Here is a 25,315-nt window from a genome sequence, read left to right as displayed (position 1 = left end):
ACAGAACCAGCTTACTGGCTAGAATCTCGATTCCGAAACCTTCTGCCAGAGTTAGCAGAGCTTGGGGCGGGGGGTTTCCGACCAAATCCAACACAATCCGTTGGAGACCTTCCCTTCCGTCTCCACATGAATTTCATAAAGATTTTACGGACTCCAAAACAAGGTGCCCCATTCTTCAAACAATATCCATGTTTCTATATGGAGAAAAAGGAATTCATCTTCCCAGGTAGTTCAGGGTGGCCTTTTGTAATCAAAATGCTGCCAACTTTCATGGTGCCTGCTCCCACCTGTCCTAACTTCCTCTAACATGGTTCAGGCAGATGCCGGTTGGGTGGTCCTTTTAATGGACTCAAAAATATGTTGTTCTTGGCATCCTCTTTCTCCATCATCTCCCACGTTGAAAATAAGAGAGGCTGGTCGTTCTGGGGTTAGGAATATTGCATGAAAGATGCCCAGTAACATCAGGGGAACGTTTCCTACCTGTCCTCCAACCCCCCAAGCAAGCACCAAGGCAAACCAACCTGGAGGGGGGGGCATTTGGTTCCACCTCGAAGGGCGGTTCTCGTGCCACACAACTTCGTGCCTTTAACTGTGCGGTAGACCAGACACCGTCTACATTGGTGGTGGGGGAGAACACCAAAGGGCATCTGGAGAGCTGGTTGTGATTCCCCACTCCTCCGCTTGAAGACAGCTGGGTCACCTTGGCCGAGTCACAGTTCTTTGGAGCTCTCTCAGCAACACCCACCTCACAGGGTGACTTTTTTGGGGGAATAATAACAGTTAGTAAACCGCTCTGAGTGGGCATTAGGTTGTCCTGAAGGGCGGTATATAAATCGAATGCTATTATTATTATTATAGGGGAAAATAGGGCACAAGTCACTTCACCTTACAGAACAACCCAAAACACAATTGCTATAAGAAAGGATTTTTTATGTCACTTGTTTGAATATAAAAACCGGTGGGTGCAGACCTAAGGCCGTGACAGCATTCCCTCAACCAGAGAGATAACACTACGTAATTCACACACAATAATCCCCCGATCAAAATTGCTGGCAGAATTTGTGCATGCTATTTGTGTTATTTGGTGTTGTAGGCTGCTTTCGTGTCCTGTTGTGCCCACCAAATGGGAACCCGAAAGACCTTAAAGAAATAATTTTTTTTATTTCCCGTGATAGAGTTTGGTTTAATTCTGCACAGTATGGTTAGTTGTGTTATGTACTGCCTGTGTTATGTCTCACACTGTCCTTCTCAATTTTAGTTTGAAGGAGAGAATGGTTTTTTTATAATAGAGTACTTTGGTGTGTAGTTGTCATTTTTCCTTTGTTCTGTAGGTGGTTCCCATCGCAGGGAACACTGTGGAAGTGTGACGTTGGGGGAGGGTGTTTGTGGATCTGATGCTGTTTCACACGGATAAGCTAGCATTCAACAGTGTGCTGACCATCTTGGCACCCCTGGGCTGTGCAATGATGAACCCTTTTTTTCACTTTCCCTCTTTGTGGAAACCCCTCCTGCTCACTTGATGCCCACCGAACAGAACATTTCTTACCATGATGTTATAAAAATTTATTTCAAAACAGGAATGGAACAATGAGAATTCACTCATTAGATCATCATTGAATCTCTAAACAAAGCTTTCTAACAAACCATGTTTCATAGGAATCCAGCACTTGCAACTGAATGCATGACACATCCAATCAAGGCAAAACCAACAAGAAACATTTTTTGAAACCGTGAGTCCAACCTCTGAACATGCAACAATCGTTTCTTAGTTCAACCACAGATTTTTTCACAATCAGACTGAAGAGCTTTTTATATTGTTAGATTTCTCTGTTTCGAAACATGTGGCGTGCAAGGGCATCGCGCACCAACTTCCCCTCCTCCCGGTGCCTTCTGTCTCCCACAGGGAGTTCAAGAGATTCCTCATCCACCTCCACAGGCCTCACGGGAGAATCATCCTCTGGAATGCCATGACCTTTCAATTCACAAATGTTATGTAGCACCACACACGCGGTAGCTATGCAGGTCACATTCTCCTCCGCAACCATAAGCTGTGACCTCAAACACCTCCAGCGCCCCTTCAAACGTCCGAAACATCTTTCCACTATGGTCCTAGCTCTGGTGAGGCAGCGGTCAAAGTATGCTTCTGCGGGAGTGTGGGGCCTATTGAAGGGCTTCATCAGCCACCTTCTCATGGGGTAGGCTGCATCAGATATGATGAGTGGTGGCACGGTTACACCCTCTATTGTAAGACTGGGGTTGCCTGGCACAAACACCCCCGCATCCATTGCCGTACAAATTGCAGAATTCACAAAAACAAAGGCGTCATGGTTCCGCCCACTCCAGCCAACCTCTGCATCAATGAATCTTCCAGTATGGTCCACCGTGCCCTGGATGAGAATGGAATTGAATTTCTTGCGGTTGATGTACTCCCGTCCACGGCCTTTAAATTTGCAAATGGCAACATGGGTGCCATCAACTGCACCAATGCAATGAGGAAAGCCAAGTTTCTGAAATCCAGACATAATCTGCAATGAAAGAGAAAAAAACAAGATTGCTGTTAGAGAGAATCCCCTCTTTCTCCCACCGCTTATATTCATAATCTTCTCACTACAGCGCTGAGGCAGTCTCACATCTCCAGAATCCAGAGGAGTTAGCCGTAGTCTGTACTAGTGAAATAAAAAAGAGTACAGTAGAACCCTCAGCACTTGCAAATTTTACTGTAGCTCAAGCTTTTGAGAATCACAGTTCGCTTGTTCAAACGCACAAGAAAAAAGGGAACCGCGACTCTCGAAAGCTCATGGCACGATAAAATTGGTTTAAAGGTGCAGCTCATTGCCTACATGTCAGCAACATAGTTTTTTGTGCTTCAAATTGTAATCTTTGACCAGTACAGTTTGAATGGAGACTGTTACTCTGGGAGATGAGTGCGTACTCACCCTCGCCACATCAGGTCCAAGGCACACGACTCTACTGAGTAGCTCCAATTCTATCGCCAAGCAGACCTCCAAGACGATTCCTGCCACTGTTGAAATACCCACTCCGAATTGGTTCATGCATTGACGGTAAGTCGAACAGTTGGCAAGATACCAAAGTGCTATGGCGACTCTCATCTCCACAGAGATTGGATTGCGAAGTCTGGTGCGCTGACGGGAAAGACGGTGCCCTATGGAATGAACCAATTCATTGAAAGTCTCCCTGGTCATACGAAAATTTTCAATCCACAGCTGGTCATCCCATATGGCAGTGACGAAATTGTCCCACCAGTCCCTGCTACGGGGATAAATCCAGTAGCGACGGGGGACTCTGATTCCGGCTACAGCGAGAAAACGTGCTCTGTTCATTGCTGTTCTCCTTGTTCTCCATAAAGGCGGAGGTATGCACCTCAGTGCAAGTGATTTCCTAAGCATTCTCCTTCTTCTAACCACTCGCATCCAGTAACTGTTGCAGGCATCGATCGATCGCTGAATATAGATAAAGATGATGTGAAGCAAGGCCAGTGCCAATGCTCGGACCGCAGACATAATTCAGCAGAATAAAATCGGGCTCAAAAAATCCTCCGCAATTCCAAAGTATGCCGTGAGAGAAATGTGTTCACAAGAGTGGAGAACGCACAGTTCCAAGGAAAACTCCCGCCCAAGTTGGCCAGCCTATCATCGTGGCCACATTTTTGGCGGGAGAAAAATCATGACTTCCTAGAGGGGAGGAAGGACATTTGCTAGGGATAGTTGTGCTTGTGTCTTTTAGGGCAAAGAGCATAGAGTAGACTTGCAGGAGCAGATTGACCAGTTCTTCCACTCAAATGTCGAACTAAAGCGATGACTACACATGTGATGGAGCAAAATTAAGAGGGGCGGATTACAGTGGATTGATGTGTTGACCCCCTCCCCAGTCCAGTTTTCCTGACTCTGAAACACCTATCAGAAAAAAAAAATAGCGGTATGTATGTTTTGTGAAGTAGCGCTTTGTTTTATTAAAAAAAAAGTACTCGGTCCCGTTTTTTTCAAGCACAAGGAATGCAGTCAGTCTAAAGCGTTGTGTGATTCTTTGCCCTGTCAATTCGCACACGCACCACTGTCTTGTTCGGTTCCCACAATTTCTTTCCCCTTTACTAGTCACGTGATGGAAAAGAACTCGAGTTTCACGTTCATCCATCCACGAAAGAGTAAAAAACGGTGCGGTAGGGTAGGAAATCTTGTCCTAGATTTTTTTTTAAAATGGTTTATCTGTGTTCACCACGAATTAAACAAAATTACACTTCAATGTCACAGTCACAAGTCCACACGCTTCTGAGAAATTATCATAAGCCTCTACTTGATCTGTCCACCAAAATAAATTTTTACTTGAGAACATTCCATGTTTTTGGCGGGCACTAAGACGATTGGCTAAAATCGTTGAGGGGGCGGGCGGATGAAATGGGAGACCAATCACTCTTGAGAGAACTTTTTGGAATTTGTGTGTGGCGCAGTTCACTTGGTGCAAAATGATTTCCCGGCGTCGTGGAAATGTCTGGGAAGTGGAGGAGGTATCTCTTCTTCTGAGGGTTGTTCGGAGGAGTGGGCATGCATCTCGGTTAATGGCCAGCACGCAATCAAGCAACCGCGGCATCTATCGATTTCTTTCAAGAGTGCTACGCAGTCGCGGATTTCATCGAACGGCCAACCAGTGTCGAAGCAAATTCCAAAAACTGAAGTCCGATTTCATTTCATCAATGGAGGCACTGCAATGCATTCCTAGAAGCAGTCGTAGAATTAGGGTGCACAACGCGATGATGCTAATCTGGAAGGTGGCAGGGAGGCCTCGATGTCAAGAAAGACCTCATGATGGTGAGTTTTTTGAACCCCCCCCCCCCCCGTTCCATGGCGGACCATGCAAGTCCCCCATGTTTAATGACACCTTTTTAGTGGCATGTTCTCAAAGAGACTTCATTCCTCATTAACAAATGGGTGTTTTTTGAAGTCAACCTTCTGTTTGTCACGCTCTAATTTTAATCTTCGAATTATTTGTCACGATTGGAAAGCCATAGAGTGTTCTTAGAGAAATACCATCTCCTCAAAAGCATCTTTCATGTTAATATGCAATTCCCCCGGTCACCACTTTTATGCTATGCATCCTGTTTGATCCCCTTAACTGAATGCCTGGATCATAAAAAGCAAAGTAAGTAAAGGGAAACATTATCAGGGCGATCATTCCGTTTTTTACCATTGTTCAAATGATTTTTCATTTCAGAGATTATCTGTGAAAGAGCAGTCAAGATTGAAGAAACTTCATCTGAGGATGATGAGAATTCAGAAACTGTTGCAGTGGAATCATCAAGTGCAGCAGAATCTGATGCGCAAGCCTATGCACCTCTTGGAGTGACAACTGAAGACCCAGCAAAGATCAATACAGCAGCATTTCCTCAAGGTAAGTTTAACTTTTTATGTGATTGTTAGCTTACTAGAGTTTACCCATGGCAAACTAATTCAAAAACCATCGACAGGATTCTTAGGAAGTCATGAACTCCAAACACAGCCACCATTTTTAATTTGTTTTTTGATCCGTCATCAGATCAGAAAATGGTGCAATTTTAAAAATTTGCTTTCTTGTCCAAGTACTTTGAGAAGTGAGTGGTGTATTCCATGTACCAATAACAAGATCATTAATTGGAATTCTGCTGTATTAAATCACTAGCTTCAGAGAGAGAAAGAACAGATGACAGTGGATCTCATCGCCTAGAAACGGAAGAAACCGTAATCGTTATATCTTCCGGCAATAGTCACGAAGAAGCAACTGATGACATGACTGCTCCTGAAACCATAATGCCCGGAGATGTATCTCCACAACCGAGTACCTCAGGTAATTTTTTTGTGTGGTTCACACGTGCCATCAAGAGCTGCTCTGAAAATTGTGGGATTGCATGAGATTCTGCAGGAATGAATGGCCATTATTTTGCCAATCAAAGCACTATTGCCTGGGCAAAAAACCATCAAGGTAACCAGATCCACTCTCAGCTAAAACAAAACATATTTGTTCTCCATGATGACTCCTTTGAAGGTGAGTGGAGTACAACTAACACCTTGTCAACGTTTCTTGAGTGGTACGTGAAGTGAACACGATCTCTTGATATAGCTCTCATCACTAGAAAACAATTTCAGCCTTTATTTTTCAAGGGTGTTTAGCAGTGTTCCCATTATCTTGTTTCCTTTGTTTTTTCCTGTGCCTAAGGCTGTTATCTTCTGCGCGGTTTCTCCGGCAGAAAAAATTGTCTCTGTATCAGCAGTCCAAAGTCTTCATAACCCAAAGTGGTGACTTATCTTCCATCCTTCATCATCGTGAATGTAAACAATGCCCAACATGTGGTGATGAGGAGATCAGTTCATTCCTTGAACAAAACACACTGCGGCTCTAAAGATGTCAAGCCTAGGCTCAAACTACAGCCTTGCCAACACTTGCACAACCTTCAGATGTGGGATTCCTCTGGAAATTTCTAACAAAACCTTTTCTCTTTCTAGCTTCTTTAGCAACACACAGTGGTGCCGCAGTGAGAAAGTATGCCATGAGCGCTGAGCACAAACTTCACATAATTGTGGAAACAACTTCTTCTGATGCTGAGGATGAGGACAGAAACGCCGTTGAGGAAGGCAGAACCGAGGATGCAGAGGGAACTCCAGTTCTCTCATTTTCCCCAGGCACGTTTTAGCTATGCCACATTTGAGTGGAGTTACATTTTTCGCTGATTTATTTTGCTGGGTGACACTTCAATATCTGCCTAAAATATTGACTGACTTGAATTTTGCAGGTGATACTTCAGCGGGAGGTTTGCGTGACATGATGCCAAATAAAGACCAATCCGCTGATATTGGCGAGATCTATCGTAGTATGCGGGGAATACAATCTCTATGTCTATCAAGAAGTAAGTATGACTATTCCAAGGAAAACTTGAGGCAGAGTTTGGTGTGGTGTTTCTGATCACGCGGCTCAGATCAGGCGCGACAGTACCAATCCCACATCACGTATGGAAGTCAGTAGGGAAACATTCACCGAGTCATTGATATGTGGATTCATAGATCCAGATAAGTCATCAGTTCTAGTCTGTGGTCACATAATCAAATAGTGTCCGTTCAAAACTATTGACATAACCGATGTAATTGAAGCACATTTCATGAATCACTGGACTATTTGGCAGATGCAAGTAGGCACAAAGGATACATTTTTCATAGGTTTTGAACGCGTGGTGGGTGCAGGGTGGATTCAAACAACTCCTTCCAATATGTGGATGCAAACATCTCCCCCTGGTATGCAGATCAGTCCATCCCTGTAATGGGTCATAGGAGTGGCCACGTTAGTCTGCGGTTGCAGAATAAAAGAGACTCCTCCGGCACCTCCGAGAACAACCACTTCCAATGTTGCGGATTCCTTTGATAACCAGGGCTCTCCCCACCAGATAAATTTTGACAAAGAGAACTGTGAACCTCAAAAGCCAAAATATCGGCTTTCGTGGAACACACATCTCTCCGTCAGATGCGTCCAGTGGTGAGAGCTATGTTTCTCCACAGATTTTGCTGCATTAGTTTCGGTTGGTCTGGGAGGTGAGGCCATACTCTTTCGCAATTTGCAAACATGTAGTTATAGCTTGGCTTCCATGCACCTTAAAATGGGCAAAATGATCTCAATATCATAAGAATATGGTTGCATTGGCATATCAGATGGAAATGTAAGCATCTACCCCACAGTGTCCACTCCTTTTATGCACCTAACCATTATCTTTTGACCCACTATGCAACGTACAAAGAGCGCAACTCATAACGACAACTTACGCTTAAATTAAATGGGTCAGTATCAAGGGTACAACTGGACTCTGTTTGATTTTGTTCTCTGGAGCCATCTCAACACCACCAACCGTACCTGGTGATTGTTTTGTGGATATTTTCAAACCTTTAAAAATGCAAGGAATGGCCTTCAAGTTTTCCACAAGGATTAAAAAAAATTGTTTGTCACTGGTGTAGTTTTGATAACCGCAAAGTTCTCGCAATGTCGAAACCCATCTCTTTATGAAGAACTAAATTTTTTTGCTGTTTCTCAACAGTGGGAAGATACCATGAAAGAATATGCCGATTGGAGAGAAACAATAGAAGCCTTCACAAAGAACTGAGTTCTCTAAAGAAAAAGGTTTCTGCACTTGAGCGAGGTCATCGCAGCTCAGGATCAGAGCAATCAGGAGATGACAAGAAGAATTAGCCAGTGTTATGTCAGCTTGAAGAATGTTTAAGCAATATTTTACTTTGTTTCAGAAAGAAAAAAAATGTATGTTTAAAAATAACGTAATGGAAGGAAAGATTACAATTGACAACTCTCACATGTCAATTATTTCCAGTGCTTTATGAATCATGTTGAAGTTGTTTGCAATGTGGATAATAATTTCTCATGAACAGCAAAAGCAAGATCTTATTTTCATTTTTTTCTAATCGCTGTGTGGTTCTAATGTCATGCAAAATTGGAATTTTGAATCAGTGACAAGATTTTTGTTCCTTGGTGTTGGGAAGTCTGTGTTATTTGTTTCTGATAAATAAATCTGTTTTCAATGTTAAAAAATAAGACATTGTGTGTGTTAAACGTTGTTATGGACTGAGAATTTTTCAGAGGTGTCCCCGCAGCTCACGAGCAATCTATTTATTATGCTTGACACTTAACATCTATCATGGCTCGGTTTCAATAGTTGACAAGGCCGTATGTGTCTGTGATGGGTAAACATGAGAACACCTCAAGATGTTAGTTAATTGCAGCAGTTAGGCAACCACCCCACCGGTCCCTATCTTGGGGAAAAATTGAAAAAGATGCCCCACAGAGTCATTCATAACATAGGTTTATGTTGTTTCCTGAACTATCCGTCCAGTGGAGCAAGCAAACATGGAACAGTTGTAAAGGTGAAAATCTATTGACATACTGTTACTGCATGACAGAAATCCAGGGAGAAGCCGCAGCTTGCAGCAGACTCTAGAACCATAAGTTGACAGACCCACACGTCACCTCCCCTGGCATCCTCATCTTGAATTTATCCACATGGTCAAAAGAAGCCTGTTCCCCTGATCACACTAGATGCAATAGCATCTTTCATGTTGTGGATCAAGTCACATAGCAGAAACAAAAAGAGGACCCACAAGTGACAAAAGGCACAGATGGAACCAATGGTCATATGACATGCTGCTTCGATGCAGGAAGTGGGAAAGCAAGTCTTGAAGCGTCTCTGCCTCAATGCTGTCAAGTGGACTTTTAAGCTGTCTGTCGTGTGGCAGAACGCACAGTCTGCTGCATTTCACATTGTAACATGAGGATCAACAACCTTGGTCCCATCTGTGCCGTTTGTCAGCTGACGTTCCATGTCCACTGGTAGTAAGAACTGACAGATGACTTGGTCATTAGCCACCCCCCCTCCCCCTTTCTGGGCAGAGTGGGCAGGAGAAGGTGGTTGAAAGTATAACTTCTAGGTGGGAGGGAACAAATATGAGACGTTCCACCACACGGGGTATAAATGCGTTATTGCTGGGACATTCTCCCCAAAAGCATCCAACAGGAGTTGAATGAATGGCCTGTTTGATGAACCCAGCTCACCAGGAGCATTACGGGGATGATCCGCAGACACACTTTTCAAGGTCCTCTGAATAAGTAACCAGGATCATATTTAAACCTTGGTCGCTGTACTGTGATGTCTGTGTTCAGCATGCACTCACACACTTTTATTGGGCGCCTGCAACTCACGTATGAATCCCACCCGTGACCCAAATTAAACGAGCAACCATGCACGGGGGACTCCTCTCAGCTAGATTCCACCTCTGTATTAAAGGTGGGGTTAATGAGCTCTCTTTGGCAAGAGGGGCACTAAGCTAAAGAACGGCGCGCCTAAGAAGACAGCGGCTATGGCTGGGAAAACAGAATAAAGCGTAGGAAGAGAAAACTCAAACCCTTCTCTAGCTTGCCTGCTGACGCCGCAGGCGCGGTATTTAAAAAAACCAAAAAAAAAACCCCGGCGAAACGTTTCCACGCATGCGTGCTTTTTTGGATAGTTTTGTTTTTTAATTGAGAGCCCGGAAATTCCGCGGCTAAGACGGGGTATCTCTGGTAATGTGAAAAAAATCTCGGGAGGCTGATTCGGGGATTAGTACAAGTGTGAAAGGACAGGGGGGAAATCCGCAGCCACCTCCATCGGCGTGACTTCTACTTGACAGCGCGGTAAACACCGAGTGTGAAATATCTCTAAGTTTCTGATATATGACAAGATAGCCAGTGATTAAATATGGAATGTGCTAATTTTGCTCACTCCCTGAGCAGGCTGTTAAAGGGGTGGTTTACTCTTGAGAGGATAAACCCAGGGCCTTATGAAGAAGAAGAGAAGCACATGTGCTGCCCTGAGATTCTTGGAAGAAGGGCGAGATAAAAATGTCACAGAGAACGCAAAGGAGATTCATGAATGGAAGAAATTTTCTGCACATGTGGTGCATCGTCTGTTCCGCCTTATGGAATGGCCTACCTGAAGAGGTTAGGAGGGCTCCCACTCTCCTGGCCTTCCACAAACTAGGCAAATCTGAGTCATTCAACATGGCTTTTTTTACACTGATAAGAGGGCTGTATTATAAGGAAATGGTTCAAAGAGAGGTATTCTTAAAGGGATAGAACTGTAGACTAGGAGTGTATGATTCAGGTTTGGAATGTGGTAAAAAATACTGAATTTTACCTGATTTGGTAAAATTTGCTATTACTGAACTTAATTCTCTATTACCGAATAAATTCAGTGAAACCAAAATTAGGTTTATGGAATTTAACAACAACAACAACAACAACAACAACAACAACATTCGATTTATATACCACCCATCAGGATGACTTAACACCCACTCAGAGCGGTTTACAAAGTATGTCATTATTATCCCCACAACAAAACACCCTGTGAGGTGGGTGGGGCTGAGAGAGCTCTGAGAGAGCTGTGACTGACCCAAGGTCACCCAGCTGGCTTCAAGTGGAGGAGTGGGGAATCCAACCCGGTTCTCCAGATTCGAGTCCCGTGCTCTTAGTCAGAAAACTTTGGTCATTGCGGCTGGGCTGTTCCTTGCTGTTTCCTGGCTTTTTTACCAGATGGGAGGGGGGAATGAGGCAGAAGAAGAAGGGAGGGGGAAGGAGGACTGGAGGGGAGGATGAGTGGCCAATCCTTGCAGGAGCTCTCCTTCTCTGGCCAATGGGATCCTCAAGAAGAAGAGTTCCTTTTTAAACTGTTGCAAGGGGTTAAATTAGGAGGCTTGCCTCAGAGCAGCCTCCATGTTGCTCTGGCCTGGAGACTGATGGTTTTCCTGCTGGCTGCTGCTGCTGGCTGCTGACTGTTGCTCTGTGGTCTGGGACACTGGAGGCCTGCTTTGGACTGTGACTACATCTTGAACTGGCATGACCTGGTTGCTGCTGCCTGGGCTGAGACCAGCTGCACCTGAAGAACTTCTGCTGCACTTGAATGACTTCTGCTGCTGCCTGGTTTGAGAGTCATTAGTCGTTGGGGGGAGGGGGTTGGCCTGGTGTCTGGGAGGGATAGGGTTGGGAGGGAAGGGATTTGTTTTTAAGTTTGCATTTTAAAAACTGCTCTTGTGCTGTGTGGGAGGGTGCTTTGGTTGGGCTTTTTTGAGGGAGGGCTTCGGTTTCTGGCTTTTGAACTTGGTTATATTTACTGTTCATTTTGCTGTTTGTTCTTCTGGGGGAGTCTTTTGTTTTATCCTGTTATGAGTGCTTTCTTTATTTTCTTGGCCTAGTTACATTTAATTGCTGTTAACTTTTGCGGGTTCCGTTGTGGTTATTTGTTGGCATAGAAGTCTGGTTTGGTGTTTAGTTTTTGCTGCTTGTTCTTCTGCCCGAGGGGGTTGTTTTCTCCTGTTGTGGTGGATTTGCTTCTTTTTGCTGTTTTTGTTTTTTTGTTTTGTTTTTGCTGTGTGGGGGGTTGGAGTTTTGGTTGGGCATTTATGTGTGGAAGGTGCTTTGGTTTTTAATTATTGTAGTTAGTGTTTATTTTGCTTTTGTTCTGGTGGGAGGGTTCTTCTGTTTTCCCCTCTTGTTGGGGCTGCTCTTTCTTTATTTTTTATTTTTTTGAAAAATTTTTATTGGGTTAGAATCCGTTATTTTTACATTACATTCAATTTTCCCCAAATTTTTCATTTCTAACCCCCTCCCTTTCCCCCCCTTTTGTTGACTTCCAACAGCTTTCCCCCCCTTTGTCCCTTTTCCCTTGCTTCCATTAAATTCCTCTATCTAAAACAAGTATACATTCTCCATTATATTAAGCAGTACATCCTTAACTACTTTTCTTGTTATGTAGCCAAACTGTAAGTCTTTGTTTCCATCTTGGATAAACAATTTATCCCATTTTCCAGTTTTAAATATTTCTATATATCATAAACCTATATATCATAAACCATAAAAATCTTACATTTAAATCAAACAATTTGACTTATTCTCTATATATTACTCATTCTATCTTTTTATGGTAATTCTATATAGCTCATCACATAGTCAATCAATTTGACTCTTCTGTATATTCAGTTTGGTGCATTATATAGATCTTATCAAAGAAAGAAAATACTGTTGGTTACTCAATCCTTATATTTAAACCTTGTCATTAATTATTTTCTATCAATGTTCTATCTATTAACCTATATATATCTATATATATATCAATCTGTTAATCTAACTGCTTATAAATTCACATTTATCTCTTCCACCCCCGGTAAAGTCACCCCCTCTACATTTTATTATACTTCAGTAGTTCTCAAACTGCCACAGTTTTCCTCCCACCTCCCATTTCTTCTCCAAATATTGTTTCAGCTTCTCCCAGTCTGTGTTAAACTGCCCTGAGTCCAGATTTCTCAGTTTTCTTGTCATCTTGTCCATTTCGGCCATGTACAGCAATTTGTAGATCCAATCTTCAATAGTTGGCACTTCTCGTACTTTCCATTTTTGCGCATACAAAAGTCTAGCTGCTGCTGTCATATAAAATATTAACGTCCTATGATGGGCTGGAATTCCCTCCATTCCCAAGTTTAGTAGCAGGAGTTCTGGGTTCTTATTTATTTGAAACTGTAAAATTTCACTCATTTCTCTTATTATTTCCCCCCAGTACTGCCTGGCTACCTCACATGACCACCACATATGATAGAGGGAGCCCTCATGCTTCTTACATTTCCAGCATTTATTAGAAGTGTTCAAATTCCCTAGCGCAATCTTCTTTGGTGTCATGTACCAACGATAGATCATTTTGTAAATGTTCTCTTTAATATTAGTACATGTCGTTGTCTTCATTGTAGTTTTCCACAAGTATTCCCATGCCTCCATTGTTATTTCTTTATTAAAATTTATAGCCCATTTCACCATCTGTGTTTTAACTGTCTCGTCCTCGGTATACCATTTCAACAGTACTTGGTATACCTTGGATATTCTTTTCTTGTCTTCTTTAAGAAGGGTCTGCTCTAGTTCCGAGTTCTCTGTTCGTATGCCCCCCTTTACAGAGTCCGAATTGTATAAGTCTCTAATCTGTCTATACTGGAACCAGTCATAATTAGGTGATAGTTCCTCTTGCGTCTTTATTCTAAGTTTAGATACTTCGGTTTTAGTTATTTCTTTGTACGTTAAACATTGTTGTTCGTTATCAACAGCTCTCGGATCTATCACTTCATATGGAACCACCCACAAGGGGGTTCCTTCTTGTAGGTAAATTCTATACTTCTTCCAGATTGTATATAAACTTCTCCGTACAAAACACATTCATCTTAACTGCTGCAATCCTGCCCAACCATGACAGGTTCAGACTATTCCATTTGATCAAGTCTCTCTCTATCTGAGTCCATAATTTTTCATAGTTGTTTTTAAATAAGTCTATATTCTTTGCAGTCAGTTCAACTCCCAAATATTTCACTTTACTTGTTACTTCACAATCCGTTGTTTCCATTAACAATTGTTGTTTCTGCTTAGTCATATTTTTACATAGTATCTTTGACTTCTTTTTGTTAATATAAAAACCTGCCAAGTCTCCAAACTCCTTGATCTTATCTATCACTTTTGGCATGTTCTCCAATGGGTCCTCTACAATTAACATTATGTCATCCGCAAATGCTCTGACCTTGTATGAATAGTCCTTTATTTTTATTCCACGAATTTCCTCATCTTGACGTATTTGTATCATCAGGATCTCCAATACTAAAATGAACAACAATGGAGATAACGGGCAACCTTGTCTTGTTCCTTTACTAATCGTCAATTTCTTAGTCAATTCATCATTCACTACAATTGCTGCAGTCTGGTCTCTGTAAATTTCCTTAATTGCTCTGATGAATCTTTCTCCCAATTGTAGCTTTTCCATAGTGGCAAACATAAAATCCCAGTTTAAATTGTCAAACGCTTTTTCAGTGTCTACAAAGAAGAAACCAACCTCTTTGTCACAACGCTTGTCATAATATTCAATAGCATTGATCACTGTCCTTAAATTGTCTCTTATTTGTCTGTCTGGCAAAAAGCCTGCTTGTTCCTCCTCTATGACTTCCGAGAGCCACCCCTTCAGTCTCTCCGCTAATATCTTCGCAAAAATTTTATAATCATTGTTAAGTAGTGATATAGGTCTATAATTTTTCACGTTAGTCAGGTCTTGGCCCTCTTTTGGGATCAATGATATATTCGCTTCACTCCAAGTATCTGGAATCCTTTGATCCCTAAAAACTCCATTCATCACCTCTTTTAGGAATGGTGCCAGTTCATTGGCCATTGTCTTATAAAATTTAGCCGTAAGTCCATCTGGCCCTGGCGCCTTTCCTAGATTTGCGGATTGTATTGCCTTGCTTATTTCCTCATCAGTTACTTCACTGTTCAACTTATTTCTCCAAGCTTCCGAAATTTCTGGAAGTTTAATTTTCTCCAGATATGATGCTATTGATTCTTTGTTTACTTCTTTTTTATTATACAGCTTGGCGTAGAATTTATAAAAGGCTCTACTAATGGTAGTCTGCTCCAAATACGTTTTATTATCTTCACAGATTTTATTTATTATTTTCCCCTTTTCTTCTTCAATTGCCATGCCAGGTATTTCCCAGGTTTATTAGCACCCTCAAACGCTTTTTGATTCAGTCTTTTAAGATTCCACTCCAATTCTTTATTACTCATTGCTGTTAGCTGTTCTTGAAGAATTTTGATTTCCTGGTATGCCTTCTTTTTCCCTGGTCTCTTTTTTAGCTGTATTTCTTTGGCTTTTATTTTCTCCTCAATCTCTTGTCTTTTCTCCTCTTTCTTTTTTCTTGCTCTGCCATTTAAGTCCATTAGTATGCCCCTTACAACCGCCTTGTACGCATCCCAAACTTTGTTGGTTGGTACTTCTTTATTCACGTTGTATTGTATAAAAAACTTTGTCTCTCTTCTCAGTATTTCCATATTCTCTCTTTCCTGTAACAAGTCCTCATTTATTCTCCATGCTTTCCTTTTTCTCCTTTTTCCAAATTTCCACATAATTGGGTTATGATCTGAGCCTACCATCGGCATTATTTCTACCTCCTTAGTCCATAACGCTAAGTCTTTTGAGGCCCAGATCATATCGATTCTTGATAATGTAGAATGCCTTGCAGAATAGAAAGTAAACTGTCTACTTTTAGGATATTCTCTCCTCCATACATCTTCGAGAGTCTCTTGTTGAATCAACTCAAAAAAAAGCTTTGGTAATAGTCCTCTTTTCTTTTGTACCGTTGTAGTCTTTTTGTCTAGCTCCAAGTCTGTCACTCCATTGAAGTCTCCAGCAAGAATTATCTGGTCATATACAAGATCATCTAAATGCTTCCTTAACTCCTCAAAGAAGCTTTCTTTTGCACCATTAGGTGCATAAAGTCCGACTACCAACACTCTCTTTAAATTCCAAATACATTCCACTGCTACAAATCTAGCTTCCACATCTCTCATAACAAATTTTGGCTGTAGCTCCTCTTTTATATACAACACCACTCCTCTTTTTTTCTTGTTGGAGGCCGCTACAAATTCTTTGCCCAGTTTTCCAGATTTTAAATATTTTACATCCTGCTTTCTAATATGGGTCTCTTGCAAACAAACAATATCACATTTTTGTTTTAGTAGCCAATGAAAAATATTTTTCCTCTTATTCGGTGAGTTTAGTCCATTTACATTCCAAGATAATACTTTACACTCCATATTCATAATTTTGTTGGTAAGTCTTTTTCATTGTCCTTAATAAATCGCTCCATCTCTCGCTCAGATCTAATGCGTTTTTTTGCCCCTCCAAACTCGAAGGACACTCCTTCCGGTAGCTCCCATCTGTACCTGATTTTCATGTCCTTCAAAATCTGAATTAGCACTTTGTATTTTTTCCGGTCCAATAACACTGATCTGGGCAGTTCCTTCATTATAATGATCGTCTTGCCATCAATCTCCAATGGATCTTGAAACTGTTTTGTCACAATCCTCTCTTTCATGTTTCTTGTTGTAAACTGCACAATCACATCCCTTGGTAATTTCCTCTGGGTTGCAATTCTCGAGTTCACACGGTATGCCACATCTAGGATAGCCACAACTTCCTCCTCCTCCTTCCCCAGGTATTCAGCCAACACCTCAATCATCTGTTCTTGCGCTGACTTCCCTTCCACTTCTGGCAGACCACGAAAACGTAGCTGCTTCTCCATGTGTTTAGTTTCTGCAACTGACATTCTCCCCTTCACCAATCTCATCTCTGTTTGTTGCGTGTCTATTAAATTCTCCATCGCGTCTTCTACTGTTTTAACTCTCTGCTGCGTTCCTTGTAATTCACTACGAATCGTTTCCATACCTTTTTTCACTTCTGACAGCTCCGACTTTACTGTCTGTGTAACCTCTTTAACCTCTTTAATCAGCTCCAATTTCGTGTCCTTAAGCTCCTTAATCATATCTAAAAGTTTTTTGTCCAGATTTTTATCCAGATTTTCTATTGCCGATTGCCACTCTTTTTTCGACATCATGGGGCTTGCTTTAGCTCGCTCCCACGAATCCGCTCTCTTCCTTAACTCCGTGGCGTAAAATTAAACGTTTTTCTTTTTCAAATGTCCCAATCTTCTTGCCAAAATTAAATTTTAAAGTGTCCAAAATGTCGGGCGTCTTTTCTCTATGGTTTCTCTATGATGTTGTAATCCAAAATGGCCTACTTCCTCTTCCGCTGAAGCCGCGACCCTTCCCCTTTCAAAAATGGCGATTCCCTACTTCCTGTCCTCCGGCAAGGGCCGCTTCTCTCCAGCCACTCTATTGTTATTACGCACTTCCTGTCTCCCGTCTTCCCACAGCAGGTCTCGCGATGGTGTCTTTTTCTCACAGCTCCAAAGCCACAGGTATTCAAAACAATAGTCCAATTTCTTTAATAACTTCTTTAAACTTAGTCTCTTTTCAAATATAACTCCTGCCGAGTCTTCACCTCCTTTTCACTAGTCTGTTGCAGTTTAAAAATCTACTTTTTTTCCTCTCTGTTTTTATCAATCTGTCCCGTATCAAAAGATAGCGATCTTTACCTTCTCTTCACTTTTCTCGGGTTGTAATCGCTGTTTCGATTTTAAATTCTCCTCTCAGCTTCTTTCCCCAATCGAAGCTTGGGTATGTAGGTCTTATGCCAGCCGAATTGGCCCCAAAACTGCCGCAGAGATTATAGCCGACCCGTCGCAAGGTGGGACCTCAAGGATCGGGGGGAGACTCGTTGTGTAGAGCCCCCCCTCGTCCGAGATCTAGCTCACCCTAGGGTCTTGAGCGTTCTTTGCCTGCTCCCCGCCTGAGAGCAGTTGGCCGCGGGCTATTTTCACCCCTCCGGCCGGTTAAAACGGCAGTCCGGTCAGCTCCGCAAATGGAGCTGCGTTAGACCTCCATGAATCCCAAACCGGAAGTCGGGCTGCTCTTTCTTTATAATAGATTGGTTGGTGTTTTTGTTTTCTGTTGGCATAGAGATTTGGCTTATTCCCATTGGGAGTGCTGGAGCTTGGAGGTGGCTGGGGGCACCTCCTTGGGGGGGGCATATAAAATGCCCCCTCCAGGGTCCAATCTTCATGAAACTTGGGGATTCATTAGAGGAGAGTTAGGAGGAATAGGCCCCCTGCAAATTTGGTGAAATTTGGTTAAAAAAAATGACCCCCTCCAAGGCTACCAGATATTTCTGAATTGAGTTTCCCATAAGAAACAATGGCAGAATTTTACCAAATTTACTCTATATTACCGAAACAAACTGAAGAATGAATTCAGTATCTGGGGGATGCCACCCCAAAATTTTCAGTTTGGATTTCTGAACCTGAATTTACCTAACTTTTTTCCTGTGCTCACTGAAACGGCATGTCCTTTTCTCTGTCTTGAATCTATTACTAAACCATTTCAAAGGATGATCCTAAGATCTAGCATTACGGGAGAGGGGGAAAGTTTCTCTCCACCCATTTTCTCAAAACCATGTATAATTTTGAAGAGCTTTCTAATGTAAACCCCGTAGTTGCCCTTTTTCTCAACTAAAAAGCCCCAGATGCGTTTGCCTTGCCCCATAGCACAGGCATGCCAACCTTGGGATTGTTTTGGTTGCCTTTTCCTGGATCTTTTCCAGCTCCTCCATATGATTTTTGAGACACGGCAACAGGTAAACATTGTTTCTGATGAAGCCACAGCACAGCTTGCATAAGGATCTAAGGCAGCTCCTTGGTATAAACTAATCAAATTTGACCATTTATGATCTCCCTGCCTAGCCAGTATTTCTCATTACAACCTCAGAGTGCCTTTCACTGCTCTGCATTTTCAGATGATGCAGGCAGCTCTTTTGGCAGGGCGTTATTCTCACACCCCTGTGGAACATCGCACCTGCATTTGTGGATTACCTACAGTGGAGAACCTTTCCCACTACCTACTTTATTGTCCATTATATAGTGTACCCAGAGCTAAAATTTTGGCCAGAATCTTATCAATGACAAACACATACTCTGAAATCGAGAAGATTGTGTTTTTGTTATCTGACACTGATAACCATGTGTCCTATAGAGAGCCAAGCTACAAAAGATGAATTACACTTGCCTGGCAAGTGAACAGACTCACGTGTATTCCTCCCTATTCACTTGCTCTCCACTTGATCAAGTGGAGAGCAAGTGAATGGCAAGTGAACAGGGAGGAATACACATGAGTCTGTTCACTTGCCAGGCAAGTGTAATTCGTTACTTGTAGCTTGGCTCAGAGTCTCTCAGTTTGCACTCACTGCCAAAAAGATAAGATCTAAGGTGGTACTGAATGAGGCGGTTTCGTGACTCCTGGGATAGTTGGGCATACTGCATTGTTTGAATTAATTTTAGTAACCTATACAAACTGTGATAATGGCTTGCATAAGGGAATTGATCTATGGGCAATTTCATTCCCAGTCCTTTTCCTGATGATGGCTGCCACAAAGTCCATCTTTTCAGTCACTGCTGGACGCTGAGCCAACAAATTCAGTAAGCCCTCCCCACCACCCCAAGGCCATTTTCTTGGCCTTTCACCACCACTTCAGACCCCATTGGCGTATATGTGGAATTAGGGTGTTTCCTTTTCTGTATGCTGCCTTCCATTCACTTCATTTGTACATTGGCAAAAAGAATACAAGATAGGGTCACGGGCACTTTTTATCGAATGTATGACAGTAGTCCGATATCTGCCCCAGCCACGTACTGGGATTGAGGAACCACAGGGAGAAGTGGCAGTGATGATACCTGCACCACTGTGATTTATGAGTCTGCATGGGTAGGGGTCTGTGCCACAAGTATCATGGGTTGGATTAGGGGAGTGAAGAACCAGGAGGCTGGGCAGGGAAGAGGGAAAATTGGAGGGGGTGGGTAGAAGATGGATCAGCAAGTAATGAGTTTTGGGAAACGGGAGAGGAGATTGTGGATTTGTCGAATAAAAGTTAGTTGCTAAAAAATCTTGGTGCCAGAAACTCTGTAGTCACTTCAATACTGACTTAAGTTCTTCCTAGCTAGTTCCACACATGTTTGAAGTGGAGATACTGCTATGATGTAGAGGTATTTTGAGTAATTGCACCCAGGCTCCACCCTCAGGTTTCATTTTTATCTTAGTTCTACTAGATCAACGAGTATTCCTTTGTGAATTACTCTGCTGCTGGAAGGAACTGGTGAAACCAACTTCCTTGCTGGTGTTTTTCAACTTCTTTGACAGCTTGCCAGTTGGAAAAATGGCTAGCCTCCCGCAATCAGATGAGCTTATATTTTTTGTGAACGGCAAGAAGGTAATCATTTATTCATTTATGTTGTGGTTTGGTATGTTCCTTTTTTAATTTGAAAGAACTGGTAGGAAAAAAACTCATATATACAATGAAAGCTCATAACATACTATAGGGGTTATCTCTTACAGGAGTCCCTGTAAATTGATTAATACTCAACATATTATTTTCCCTAAAATCACTGGACATTGTTAGTGTTCACTTGTTAAAGAGTGCTGCGGTCATATTATTGTAATCATTCCTGGGCAAATGGCACCATTCAATGGTTCGTTGTATTTACCTTGGCAAAAATGTGCAAATACTTTCTCGAGTGTGTGCCCAAGTCTGATTAAAATCAATTGGAACAGAGCAGCCAGCTCTGAGGTTGGACTGATGTGGTTTGAAAATAAACATAATTATTGTAGAAATAATTTTTATCGGATGTAGTAATACATCAAATAATGTCATTCCACATTTAAAACAGGATAAGAGTTTGCTATAAACTTCGGAAGTCAGGGCTTTGCAATAACCGTAAACTGTGAAGTCATCATAAGTAGAAAAGTTCCCTATATATTCTAGTAAAATCAAATTCTTCTCCTTCTTTTCATAAGTAGGTAATATATGAAATCAATCATTTCAATTGTGAGGTATATACTTTTTCTTTCTCTGCTAGAGTAAACAAACTTTCTCTTACAGTAGTATAATGTACATATTGTAAAAAAGCTCTGCACCTCACCTGCCGTTCATCCAAGCAGCCAACCCCGGCAAGGCATCACGGTGCAGGTGCACGGGTTTTGGAGTACCTGGTCCTCGGCTGCCAGCTCCCTTGGGGGGGGGCGTGTTTGCAGGCCGCAGGGATCACAGCCTGCCCATTGGCTGCACCATCACTTGCCACTCGCGCGCTTGTCGTGGGGGCAGTGCACTCATTGGTGGGTGCAGGCAGGGTGGTCAGGGGAGTGGTGAGGCTGGCGCTCATGTCAGCGGCCGCACCAAGCCTCCCTGGGTTTGAGTGCCAGTGTAGCTCTCCCACCGAAGTGCTTAGGGAGCGAATGAGCAGCACTGCTCCTACCCTGCTGCACAGGTGCCAGTGCCGGTCCAGCCCTTTGGATTGAGCTGATAATTGACCATGTTTACTCTAAGAGAGAAAAAAGGCGGGTAGTGCTGATGTTTTGTATCTCATTTTATCAATATCTTTCCATAGAAACTGAATAATAATAAAGATTGTAGTGACAGTATTTACAATTTTTTTAAAATCCCTTACATTTTACCATGTTAAGGAATAGGTGGGCTGGCTCTAAGATCACATTCGTTTGTTTTCAACAGTTTCATGTTTTGTGTTGTTTTATGCTCCAGATTTGTTTTTAAATGTTGGGTTTTAATAACTTCTATAATGTTTTATGTGTTTCCCCATGTTTTATATTGTAAGCTGCCTCAGGCAGGTCCCCTGAAGAAGCTCCATAGAAATTTTTCCAAATAAATAAATCCAGAAATGAATATTCAACAATATCAACATCTGTACTGCTATTGAACGTTTAGATTATCCCCCTACATGTACAGGTGGAGAAAACGGCTACTTTGAAGCATAGTTTCTGTCTCTTGAAAAGCATAAAGGTTGGGGACAGATAGCGAGGGCTTCCTCCTCTCTCTCACGCAAGCAGGTGGGAAAGCTGCTGAGGCAGGCAATTTTGATCAGAAAAAGGGCCAGAGGGGGGGAAGGTTTCAGACTCCCTCTTCCTAAGGGCACCTTTCGGTTTCAGCATCTCAAGCCAGCAAGAGTCTGATGTCTCAACTAGTCTCAGACGAATGCTGAGGTCAGCTAAAAGGATGCTCAAGGGGGCGAACTCTCTTCCCTGCATCTTTCTAAGACACCTTTCTAAGAACTGAGCTGGGATGAGCTTGCAGAAAGGATTCCCATTCTTCCAGGATAAAAGCTTGGCCAGCCTCAACACGCCAAAACTGTAGCAACTTATAGACCTGCAGGGGGGAAAGGTTGGGGGACTGCAGCATTCTTCTTCCTACAGACATCATAATTGGGAGAAATGAGAGAAATGCTGACTGAGCCAGCTTGCAAGCACAGCCCTTCTCAGGGAGCAGGCCGTTCCCGCTGCAACCCACTCGGGGGTCCTGAAGTGGGAGGGGGCATCAGGGGAAAACGCTCTTTGCCCACCCACGCCGACCTCTCTCCGCAGAAGTTCCCTTGGAAAGAGGCCTCTTGCCTCTCACCAAAGACGTCTTTGGATACTATTCACTATCCTTTCAAGTAACTGGGATTTGTTTATAACTTCTAGTTTATTGTGCAAGGTACTGATGGTGAGAGCTGAAAATGTATTTCTTTACTTCACTGGGGACCTGAAGTGCTGTGTGACATTCTCCTCTTCTCCATTTTTGTCCTCGCAACTACACTACAAGGGAGGTGGTTGTTGTTGTTGTTGTTGGTGTGTGTGTGTGTGTGTGTGTGTGTGTGTGTGTGTGTGTGTGTGTGGCTCCAGGTCCCCCAACAAGCTTCCATGGCAGAGAGGGTTTGAACTAGCCTGACACCTCTAACTTCTAGGGCATGCTCTTTCTCTCCAAACTCAACCTTCCAAAGGATTAATTTGGAATGTGATTGGGTACATAATATGCACATCCTGACAACACAACTGTGCATTTTCCTTATTTATTACACATTAATTTTTTTGCTTAGTGTCACTTTCTGTGACATTTAGAAACCCACACAGAGTGGGAGAAAATCCTCCAGTTGGGAATTTGGCCGCACTAATACAGAAGAGGGTAATATTTAAGCTCACGTAATCCAACTTGTGCATGGCTGGAGTTTTTGAACTTCACAAATGCAGTTTTGCAACTGCACATTTCCCCCCTGTTGCTGCACGTTTTCTGGCTGTGTGCAGATTTTTAAAAAATCCCTGCAACTTCCACACCCCAAACAGCCATTGTGAACAAGATGTGCTGCTCAGTACAGGACCTAGAACAGCCCTACTAGAACAGACCAATGGACCATCCAGATTTCCACAGTGGCCAACCAGGTTGCCCAGAAGATCCGCAAGCAAGGAAACAGAGCCCAAAGCCTCCCCATAAGGATGTTTCTGCAGCACCTGGTATACTGCCACTGAACATGGAGGTTCCATTTAGTAATCATGGCTAACAGCTCTATCCTACGCTGAATGTGATTCGCAATGTGCAGCATTCCTGAACAGCATCCAAAGTTGCATATCTGCATGGAGGGCACGTGGGAACACTGGGGAGTTCATCCAGTGCTGCATGTCTGGACATACATCCTTGTCCCACTGATCCCACACCAAATATTTTGCTAGGCTCATGCGCAGTGGTCTTCAGTGCTGACCTGCAGGTACAGAAGGTGGATCATTGCTCCGCCTTCTTAGCAGCGCCTGGTGTATGTTCCAGCAGCAAGTTTGGCCAGGAAGCTGCTCTACTGTGGAGGCAAACAGAGAACTTGGTTGGGGCAGCTACTGCAAGGCACCCTACATAGGGCTCCCCTTAAAGTCATCGTGAAGACTCCAAGTGGTGCAGAATGCCACAGCTCTATGATTATCAGGAGCTAGGCAGAGCGTGCATATGACTCCCATTCTGCAGTTACTCCGTAGGCTACCCATCCTTTACCAGGCTCAGTTCAAGGTTTAGATTATCACTTATAAAGTCCTCCGTGGCCTTGGCTCCTCATATCTGCAGGACCACCCTATGCTCCATTGTGGCAGCTTCACTCATTTGAACAAGGCCTTCTGCAGATACCACCATGCAATTGGGCAAAATCAGTTGTTGCCAGTAAACGTGCCTTCTCTGTGGTGGCCCCACCTTATGGAATGGCCTGTCTGAAGAGGTCAGGAGAGCTCCTGTTCTCTCAGCTTTCCATAAAGCATGCAAAACTGAACTATTCAGGAGGGCTTTTTCACTAAGCTAATAAGGCTATGCTGTAAGAAATGGCTCAGAAAGATCCTTTGGTTAAGGGATGGGGACTGTACAGTATGCCACTGGGTACTGTCTGTTGATGTAGATATGTTCCTACTGGATAGTTCCTGCATCATTTAATATGTTGTGCCATATTACTTATGTATTATTTCAGCAATGTTTCATGTCTGCATTCGAAATAATACTTGTTTGCCTATTGTATTGTTTGTTGAACATCCCAGACACTGATCATGTTGACTTACACTGTGTAATCTGCCTTGACCCTCAGGGACCCTCAGGGAGAAAGGCGGACTACAACATGAACTAATGAGAGGCAGCATATATAGCCTCTAAATAAATAATTAAATAAATTGCCCTGCCCAAACCACAATTTAATACAGTATGTTACAATTCTGCCCTTGTTTCTTTTCCAACGCAGGTAATAGAAAGGTGGGCTGATCCAGAAGAATGGCTGCTTAACTACCTGAGAAAGGGACGTATCCTTTGACAGTTTCCCCCGCTTTTGTATGGCTTAACGGTGGATTTACAAATAGAAAGAAGCCCCAATAACCCGAACAACAAAGTGGGGACGTCTTCTTTGCTGCACCCAGCCTTCTTCCCAGAGAACTTTCCCCTCTCCTGGGGAAGGACAAGACCCCACCCCCCACCCCCGAGCTCAGAGTGTGGCCATTGTGATGCCCCCCCCTGGAAGGGATGCGATCAGAGGAGGAAGGTCAGAGCCAAAGGTGGAGGGGGGCAAAGTGGGGAAAGGAGTGGCTGAAGGCAGAGGGGGCACTACCAGTGGGGAAGAGCAAGAGAGGCATATTATATGCCGTGGCCCACCAAAACCCGGCCCTGCTCTCCTGCCTCCAATGACATCTTTTCAGTCTGGGTGGGGCCTCTGGGACAACCTCACATGACCTGCTCAGGCTGGTGTTTCTAGTGGCTGTGCTGCCTCCCCCCCCCCACCTGTCTCTCCAGTAGGAAAGCTGGAAGAAAGAGAGTGCGTTTCTCTCATGCGCCTTGCCAGAGCATGTTGACAAAGCATGGAGGAGCACAAAAAATCTTGTCCTGCTTCCTATTCCATGGGGGGCGGGGGTGTACACATGTGCAGGGGTATGAGGGTCAGCAGCACACTGTACCTTTAACAGCCTCGAGACTGGTGGAAACTCGACCAGTGCAGTTTTCACT

The 25,315-nt window shown here is 43.1% G+C and overlaps 1 protein-coding gene across 1 annotated transcript in view; it reads left to right on the top strand.

The window, feature by feature from the left end:
- The first annotated feature begins 20,194 nt into the window (after positions 1-20,194).
- The window catches only part of LOC129324994 (aldehyde oxidase 3-like), a 123,929-nt gene continuing 118,808 nt past the window's right edge, over positions 20,195-25,315 (top strand). The window contains exons 1-2 of the mRNA XM_054972477.1: positions 20,195-20,248; positions 24,564-24,621. Coding sequence (XP_054828452.1) covers positions 20,195-20,248; positions 24,564-24,621 — 112 coding nt within the window. The remainder of the gene's footprint in view (positions 20,249-24,563; positions 24,622-25,315) is intronic.

Source organism: Eublepharis macularius, chromosome 2, assembly GCF_028583425.1.
Source record: "Eublepharis macularius isolate TG4126 chromosome 2, MPM_Emac_v1.0, whole genome shotgun sequence".
NCBI classification, from domain to species: domain Eukaryota; kingdom Metazoa; phylum Chordata; class Lepidosauria; order Squamata; family Eublepharidae; genus Eublepharis; species Eublepharis macularius.
This window is presented reverse-complemented; position numbering and strand designations above follow the sequence as displayed.